Raw genomic sequence first — 9,310 nt, 5'->3', positions numbered from 1 at the left:
AATTTGTTCAGTACAACAATTTGTTCAGTGCAACCTATAAACCCTGAAGATAAACAACACACCTTTTTCCACATTCTGACATGCCACTTTTAACAAAAGTTGGGCACTTGACTAACCTCACAAGGACAAACAAGAAAACTACGACCATAGTCATATCCATCAGAGCAAACTCTTCTCGCATGGTTCAGTAAGTGGCAACAAGGGTCACTTTTGTCAGTGCCATTGAAAGCAGCATCAGGAGAAGATAGAGGTATACCCCAGTCAAATTCTGGTAGGTTTTCAGTCCCCTACCATCATATCAAATCAAATGTTAGCATCAGGAAAGCCCAAGTTCATGGGCATCTGAAGCAAATCGGCGAGGGGAAGGGGGACACGCACCTTGCAGAAATCGACATCCATGTAGTGCACCTCTCCGGTGATTTTCGCCCAAGGCTCGCCGTCCTTCGTCATGTCGGCACCGGCGAGGTCACATCCATTGAGCGGGAGAGGGTGGCTTGACGACGACGACGCCCCTGCTCCACGGCGTCCTGTCTGCTGCTTCCCGCTCAATGATGTGCACCCCTTCATCTCGAGAGGGCGGCGGAGACAGTTGCCGGCGGAGAGGGCGGCCGAGAGGGCGACGGCAAGGGGGAGGAGCTAGGGATTTACGAATGGGGAATCGATGCAGAGAGGGTGATGTAGTTAGGGATTCGACCGTGCAACACAAATACAGAGAGTGCGAGGGGCTTTTTGTAAAATAAGGTGTGTGTGCCAAAATCCAGCGTGGCATGCCAAATGTCGCCTCCACAGCTGTTTTGTATGATTTTGTTACAGCCGACAAGTTGGAGGGACAGTTTTGTGGGGCTTTTTAGTTTTTGTATGAATCCGTTCCCACTGCTACAAGTTTATGTACTACCTCCGTCCCGGTGTATAAGTCATTCGCGTAGTTCTAGGTCGATAATTTAACTATCTAAATATGTATTATATGTGACAAAAAATATATATTTAGAAACTACATCCATGTGGAAATCTAGTGGTATACTTTTCATGACATATAACACATATTTAATTTCTCAAATCGATGACCTAGAACTACGCGAATGACTTATACACCCGGACGGAGGGAGTACCAATTATGGTATTAATTCTAAAAAGAACAACAATTAAATGTTATGGGATACATAGAATTCCGTGAGATTATCAAGAAAATTCTTCCATCGGAGGGCCGAAAACGCATTCAACTTGAGCGTAGACCAATGATGAAGGCGGATCTCATGCCGCACTGTCCAAACTCCAAAGCAGGGGAAGCCAAAGCTACCGTACCGTTCAACCAGTCACCAGGAGTCATCTGCCACTAGTCCATGACAACAGGGCCACGATGTACCTCGGGCCCACAAGTCATCGGCTGTTCATCCAGACCACACGCACGAACCGCGGGTGTGCAGCGCACCGAACAGCCACCGGGAGAACACTTCCGTTTCTGACACACCCCCACCACCCCCCGTCGCATCGCCGTCGCGACGGCGCTCCTACAAATACACCGACCATGTCGGCCTCCTGACCCGCCGCCATCCCGGATCCCGATGCCCCAGGCCCGAATTCCAACAACCACCGCCCGCTCCACTTCGTCCCTAGCTCGAAGCCTACGACCGGGGGCGCAGGGCCAAACCCTGCCCTAGGGTTTGGGTTTCGAGCCGGATCGATCCGGCCAGGGTTCGGCGGAGCGGCTTTCAATGGGGGATCGGGACGAGGAGGAGGAGCTCCAGATGGCGCTCCGCATGAGCCTCCACGGTTCGCCGCCGGCGCAGCCCGAGCCCAAGCGCAGCAAGCCCCCATCGCCCGCCGGGGAGTCGCCTGAGGCGGAGGCGCGCCGCAAGCAGCGCGAGCTCATGGCGGCCGCCGCCGAGAAGCGCCTCCGCGCCGTCGCCCCCCCTGTCGCCGTCGCTCCGCCCGCCGCCGTCGCCCCGCCTGCCGCCGTCGTGGTGCCGCCGCCGTCCCAGCCGACGGCCGTGGTGGCGGAGCAAACTTCCTCCCCGGAGGACGTGAAGGTGGAGTCGGAATCAACCGTGGTACCTATGGAGGATGTGAAGGAGGCGGAGGTGGAGTTGGAGGTTGATGTGGGAGAGGAGGAGAAAGGGGAGGAGTTGCATCCGGAGCTCGCTGAGAAGCTCTGGCTCATGGTGTTTGGGAGCGGGGTTTCAAAGGCAGTGCTGGCGCAGTGGAGCAATCAGGGTATCAGGTGAGCTTTTGTTTGGTACTTCAGTCTCATTAATATGTGTACATGGGTGAAACAGATGCATACTTTGATTTCTGGAGCACTTACCGATTCACCGAAATAGAAATCCGGCATTAACGTCTAATTCCTGAATAGGATATGGGATGTGTGATATAGGATGAGTGATATCCGGTTTTGTAATGGAACTATTCGGATAATGTAATCTATGATATCCGCGACAAACTAACTTGCTCAGCCTATAGATCTTAGCCCACCGCTCATATCCCACCTTTTTGAAGGCCTGACCCGTTGCTTGTGTGGCTATCGACCTTGCTGATGCTGTACTTTACATATTTTTCTTGGAAAGGCGCCTTTGGTAGGTTTATTTCACATTGTCTTGCACGGTACATGTCAAGTGTCATTGTACAACAAGTGGAAACCATATATTTACGAGTTAATTTGCCTTGTTGAATTATTGATGTAGTTGCATTTTGGAATTGTATGGTTGTTTGATCTTTATGTTGCCATATAACTGGTTTATGTTTTATACAGTTCTTATTTGATTAACATTCGTGCCCGGTAATATTTGCATTTGTACTCATATCGGGCACGACACATGTCCAACTCTACTCCCACGGAAAAAAAAGTGGTTTAGGGTACGAAATGAGCGATATCTGTCCATATCCGCTCTGGTTTCACCTCCCATATCTGTAAGATAATAGCCTTCGGTGACTTCGTTGCTTTCATTGTCTAAGTAGGTTATGTTAAGTTTCTGTTCTGATGGGCATGGTGATGGGCACCTAGAAATTAGCGTTAGACACGTGTTTATGAGATTAGGGTTTAGTGCCACTGTCCCTGAATACTCGAGGATTGGGTGTCAATCAATGGTTCAGTGTTCCGTGAAGACAGACTGATGTGGACATATATTGTGTATTTTAGTTGTTTCTGCGAGCGTATGTTAGTCATGATTCAAAGTGATAATACATGGTTATGTGTATCTTTGAGGATCGAATCATAGTAGGAGGTTGTCCTTGAGGTTACTCTTGGCATCTGGGCATGCTTAACTGTACTCATTTATACTACCTCCGTCTGGGTTTAAAGGGCCGGCCAACCGATTCTCCAGGACCAAGGCAGCGCAGCGGTACACAAAGCAACGCGCCATAATTTGCTCCAATTAATGCGCTAATCGTTAGCCTTCCTCCAAATTTGCCAATCAGCAAGCCTGCACGCAACAAGTCTCGCACGCAGCCGCGCGGCCAGCCAACCAGCGCGCTCGCATGCCAGCTCTTTCACATGTCCCCATGTATCCCAGAACCAATGCTTGTGTTAATACACGCGAATTAGCACAGCGCAATAAATACCCGGCCTAAAAATCCGGACTGTGCGCCATGGCCCTCTGGCACTTTAAACCCGGACGGAGGTAGTAGCATACATATGAAACATGGCCATAGAATATATGGAGAACACAAATTTGGTAGTTAATAAATACTCCATGCATGGCAAAATGTAAGTTCCATAATTTTTTCTTTTCTCGTGGCAGAATAGATGTGCATGGAGATGTGTTCTCTGACTTGCATTTACGTTTTGTTTCTTGTCGGTATTGTTAAGTTAAACATTGGTAGTACCTCTCCTTTTTCCAACCCAATTATGAGAAACGTTTTATATATCGTGGCAGTTTCAATCGCAGAAACCAGAAATTAAAGATGACACTGGTCGTGCTCTATAATTTAATATTCATGCCATACATGATACATGAGCTTCCAGTACTAGTAAATTTTCTCTTCGAGAGGAGTACAGTGATCTGGTGGAAGCATATTCAAGTTGGATGCGAGAAATATTGGGTTAGAGCAGGCACCGCAGCGCTGGCTGCTTGCTGACTAGATTCCCTGAGGACCTTGTTTTTCTGCCTTTTTTCCTTGCCTCTGCCCGCCTGGCTGTGTGATTAGCTTTATTCCAACCATTTAAATACAACGAGATGTCGCGTTTTCTCGAAAAATGGTTTGCTTTCCTGTGCTCTTCCTGCTTCCTGCCAGGGTCTGGAATCCAGTTTTGACCGGTTACCAGTGGGGTTTGGTCAAATTCTGATGATTTTGGGTTTCAAAATTTGAAATAAACAAAACAAAAGGTCTCATCAACCTCAATTTTTAAGTAGTTATGTTAATTCATGCTTCTTTGTATATATTATAGCTTCTTGCCGTATCCATTCTGGATGTGATCATATCAGCTACAAGATACTGCATACTTTTAATAAAGGAATTTAAATTCAAAATAAACCATCCGATTTATATTACCTTGGCACTGTCCCATTCCTGGCAGTAACTGGCCGGTACTGCCAGGAAATGGAACCCACCCTGGATAAGAACTTGCGTCATGTTGACCATTACAAAAAATGGGCGTTTGTCATGGCTAGCTAATACCATGTTTGATGTCATCAAAGGTAACTTTGTTAGGGGTATTTGTGAAAATAAGTGCTGCTGGAGTTGCAAATATCTTCATAATTATGCATTGGTAGTTGAGAAAAATAGTTTTGTAGCGATCAAAGGGCCTACGTGCAACAATTATAAGCCACTGCCATTTTTTGCATGGGAACAGTATGGGAGAACCGTACAGCACAGAGCATCAAGCATTTCGGGTAAAACGCGGTCCTTCAGGAGCTACAGTTCTGAAATGGACTTTTTCTTCTTCTAAGCTTTCTAGGATTGACTTGATGACTTGATCAATTTTATTTTGTTTCCCTGAATCCAACTTGGACCCCATGTCTTCATTCTCCTCACACATCAAAGGGACCTTTTAGTTTGAATAAGTTTTTGTGCAACTGAGTTAGCACGAAGTTATAAGTATGCCTTTGGTATATTGGTGCTCCGAATCTGAGTGAAAACTGTGATTATTTTGAATTATGACTCTGATTGCTGGCAAGTTCTAGCCATGAAGCAGGAAAATTTCCAGATTTGACAGTTAACAGGAATTTGCATGCCTGTGCCATTAGAAATTAACGCATACAGTTTCTTGGAAATATCATTGCATTGATCCTATCGTACCTTTCATTGCAGTCATACAATTGAATGCTATTTTTCTAATTATTGTTAAAATGTATGCAGGTTCAGCTCTGACCCAGAAACAGCTATGGGACTGGTACAACATGAAGGTGGCCCTTGTGGTGTCTTAGCTACAGTGCAGGTACATCATTGTTGCTTTAGCTAATTGTGTTTGATTGAGTGTTATTGTGGGCATTTTTGGTGTCTAGAATTGCTCTATATGTCTCCTTGCCTTAACTGGGTGTCACTTCAGTTGGACTGCCTAAACTTGCTCAATACTTCGAACCGCCAACTCAACACAGAGCTAAACTGAGGAGGGGTCAACACTGATTGGTGTATGATTAAGTAGTCATTTCAATTCACAGTTAGCCAAAAAAAGTTCCACGTGGTGCTACTTAACGAAGGGAGTATACAATCGCAGGAGGGGCCAAGGCCCAGGTTGGTCTCAACCAAGCTCTGCCCCCATGCCTAAGCATCCTGTGTAGTGACCCTGATAAATTGAACAGACGTGTAAGAGATAGGTTGGAGCATTCTGCCGTTACTTAAATTTCTTTCCTACTTACAAAGATTTGAGTTGGTGGTGAGTTCACTCCTCACTCTCCATTCTACTCACACCTGGGACTAACAATCTTGCAAAAGTCACAAGTACTCCCTCCGTCCGGTAATACTTGTCACTGAAATGGATGTATCTAGCACGTATTACAGTGCTAGATACATCTGCTTGAGCGACAAGTTTTTCTGGACGGAGGGAGTAATAAATGCACTCCATACTCGCATGTGGGAGCATCGCCCTGGGAAATGGCACAAATAAATAGTTGCACACTTACTCGTATAAGTAAACAAGTACGCTCTTACTCATGTGGGACCAGTGTTCTTGTAAAAGGCACAAATTAGCACATACAGGATGAACCTCAAACTCCTGATGAATAGAACAGACATGTAAGAGATAGGTTGTAGCATTCTGCCGTTACTTAAATTTCGTTCTTACTTACAAAGATTTGAGTTGGTGGTTGAGTTCACTCCTCACTCTCCATTCTACTCACACCTGGGACTAACAATCTTGCAAAAGTCACAAGTAATAAATGCACCCATTCTCGCAAGTGGGAGAATCGCCCTGGGAAAAGGCTCAAATAAATAATTGCACACTTACTTGTATAAGTAAGCAAGTATGCTTTTACTCATGTGGGACCAGCGTTTTTGTAAAAGGCACAAATTAGCACATACAGGACGAACCTCAAAGTCAAAACATTGCTATGGGTTTTACCTTCCAGCACTCTAACCAACCAACTCTTCACATGCTATACAGTAGCATATAGAGCAAACGATTTTACTTATTCAAACGGGATGAAAGATGCCATTGCGCTACCATCTTTCTTCCTCAATCACCTCCCATGTGTCGCCTCTTTTCCCTATGCGTATCCTTTCCCAATCTTGCGACCTTCCCATGGTTGTTTCAGTTGCTTCAGGGCATCACTGCCTGCAACTCTTCCCTGTCATTTCGCTCTCTTTTTCTAGCTGGATCTCATGCAGCGATCAAATCACACGTACGCCTTCCCATTAATCTTCCATGCCGGGTGGCTAACTCAGATTTTCTGGTTTTGTAATAATGCAGAGGCACTGAGCTAGTTATGCCAAGAAACATTTAAAGCTGAGTAGCTCTACCGGTCGACCTTTTTTCTTCTTCTATGAGTTCATCTTGGTCCAATTTAAAATCCTATTTCCTGATTTTTTTTACACTAATTTATCCTGATGAACAAACCCTATCGTTGGTGATCACAAATCTGTGCTTTTCTTAGTAAGGTCTGGTAGGACCGCGGGGCATTCTGCTGTCACATTAAATCAGTAGATAAGTTTGTTCAAAGCTGAGCAGCTTATCCGACTTCTACCTTTTGCTTGTATATAAGCCATACAATTTTTTTTTTATAATTTGTCACAGTAATGTGTTTACGTACAAGATCTAACTATTTATTTTGCTATCTGTGCAATTTTTTCTGCTCTCAGCAAGCTCAACATTTCTGACAGCAACTTTCTTACGTTCTCTTTTTGCAGGCATATGTCCTTAAATATCTTCTGTTTTTCTCTGATAATTTGGGTAACCCAGAGGTCAGTGATCCGTCATTTGTTCTGGGACAAAGACGATTTTATCAGAGTTCTTTTGCTGCAAGGGATGATTTTTCTTCTCTTACCGAGGATGGAAAGACGAGGTGGTTTCTTTTGCTCCTTAAAAACCACACTGATGCCAGTGTTGTCTTTTAGCTAATTATCTATTCAGTAATTCTTCTGAACCACCGTTCTTCATTATGAAAATAAAAACATAGCAGACTGATGTGGGAGATTAACAATTTTTTAATTTAAGCCCACGGCCTTTCTTAGTTAGTTCTCTATTCATGTGTTTGTGGTAGATCCCTTGATTTACTAAACCAAAAGCCGTGTTTCAGTGAACTATTAAAAATCCTTGCCATTTTATTACTTTATTGAAACAACAGCAATGCTCTAAACGTTTATTCCACAGGGAACCTAAATGCTTCCATACCTATTATTTCCCCATGTCGTTAATATTTTAGAATTGATATTCTAAAATGTACCGTCATTATACAGTTTGCAGCATTGTACTTTCTTATTATTCTTGATACTCAAACGGCTGTTTATTAATTGATTTTTTCTACTACTAGAGCGTTGGTTCATGCTATGGTGGAAATTCTATTTTTATGTGGAACTGGGAAAAGAGCTGTTGTTGCATTCATTGGAGGTGTCATTCGTGAGGTAAGTGGACTTGATGACAATCAGGTGCTTATAAGCTTTGAGATGCTTCAAAGTTGATTATACTTCCATATACAGTATGCCAACAATCTCTTTTGGAACGTACAGCAGAAAGTTGATGCTGCTTTGGAAGGCCTTTCTGTTGAATCGGCAATTGATTTCCAGAAAGTTCTTAGAATAAGTACGTTTACCTCAAGGAAGGATGCATTCACCATGCTTCTGGCAAACATTCCTCTGTTTCAAAGTCGACTTGGTGCCATGTTATTTCTTATCTCTTCTTTACTTTCGCGGGGACTGGTATGTCTATGTCTATGTTTTGTTGTGTGCATTATGTTTTTTTTGCTTGCACAATTAAATAAAGTACAAATTCAGTGGTGTATTTGAACTTCAATCTATTTTGAACCAGGATTGTATCCAAGCAGATAGGGATGATCCAAGCCAACCATTGGTCACGGCTCCATTTGGGCATGCTTCTCAGGTACAGATAGCATTATCAACTTCAATATTTTAGCACAATAGGCTTACTGCAACACCCTGCCATTTAGTACCACACTGTCAGTTTGACTCGAGTTACACTTGCATACAAGTCTTGTTTGTGCAAGCAGTGTCACTTCAGGTTTAACCCTTTTATTTGGAGTGAGGATGTTAGAGTACGTAATGGGCCTAATGGGCTTGGGCTGGCGGTATGGCCCGTTAGTCTTCGGATTAATTAGAGATAAGGGCCGCTTGCTTAGGGGTCAAGAAAAGCCTTGTTTGGGAGTCAAGTAAACCTCTCCATATAAAGAGAGGAGATATATCAATCTAATCAAGCAAGAATTAAGAAGGAAATCCCTTCCCTCTTGCTCGGCCGTGGGCAAAGAGGCCCCCGGCCGGCCTTCTCGCGCCCTCCTTCTAGCAGCGCCATAACAATTTGGTATCAGCTAGCTTCGGTTCGATCATGTCTTCACCGCTGCCCAACCCGTCTCTCCTGCTGCCAGTCACCTCGTCGCCTCCGGCGACCACCACGACCATTGCCCCGCTCCTGCCCGCGCCGGGCTCCTCCGTCGCGCCCGCCCCCGCCGTCCTCACCCCGGAGGAGGTGTCCGGGGCGCTGCGGGACCTAACCCAGGCGGTCCAGGAGATCCGCCTGTTCTTGGCCGGGTCCTACGGGCCGCACCCAGGTGCATCGCCCATTGCCGCCACCGCGCCGCCGTGGCTGCCGTGGTGGCCGCCGCACCAGGCGGCCTCCGCCGCGCTCGCCGGGCCACTGCAGCTGCCATCCACCGCCACTACCGCCCCGCCCTGGCTGCACTGGCAGCCGCCGCTCCCGGCGGCCTCCGCC

General features: G+C 45.6%; 1 protein-coding gene across 2 annotated transcripts in view; it reads left to right on the top strand.

Annotated features, from left to right (window-relative positions):
- The first annotated feature begins 1,437 nt into the window (after positions 1-1,437).
- LOC119364265 (ubiquitin carboxyl-terminal hydrolase MINDY-3-like) overlaps positions 1,438-9,310 on the top strand; it is a 10,406-nt gene continuing 2,533 nt past the window's right edge. Inside the window, exons 1-6 of one of the 2 annotated variants that reach the window (XM_037629713.1) lie at positions 1,438-2,218; positions 5,293-5,371; positions 7,279-7,433; positions 7,902-7,992; positions 8,101-8,286; positions 8,396-8,467. In XM_037629713.1, coding sequence (XP_037485610.1) covers positions 1,713-2,218; positions 5,293-5,371; positions 7,279-7,433; positions 7,902-7,992; positions 8,101-8,286; positions 8,396-8,467 — 1,089 coding nt within the window. In that variant the 5' untranslated portion in view covers positions 1,438-1,712. Of the gene's footprint in view, positions 2,219-5,292; positions 5,372-7,278; positions 7,434-7,901; positions 7,993-8,097; positions 8,287-8,395; positions 8,468-9,310 lie in introns of both variants that reach the window. The other variant, XM_037629712.1, reaches the window with a different exon arrangement.

Source organism: Triticum dicoccoides, chromosome 2B (genome assembly GCF_002162155.2).
Source record: "Triticum dicoccoides isolate Atlit2015 ecotype Zavitan chromosome 2B, WEW_v2.0, whole genome shotgun sequence".
Classification (NCBI taxonomy): domain Eukaryota; kingdom Viridiplantae; phylum Streptophyta; class Magnoliopsida; order Poales; family Poaceae; genus Triticum; species Triticum dicoccoides.
The sequence above is the reverse complement of the archived record's forward strand: the minus strand, read 5'-3'. Positions and strand labels throughout refer to the sequence as shown.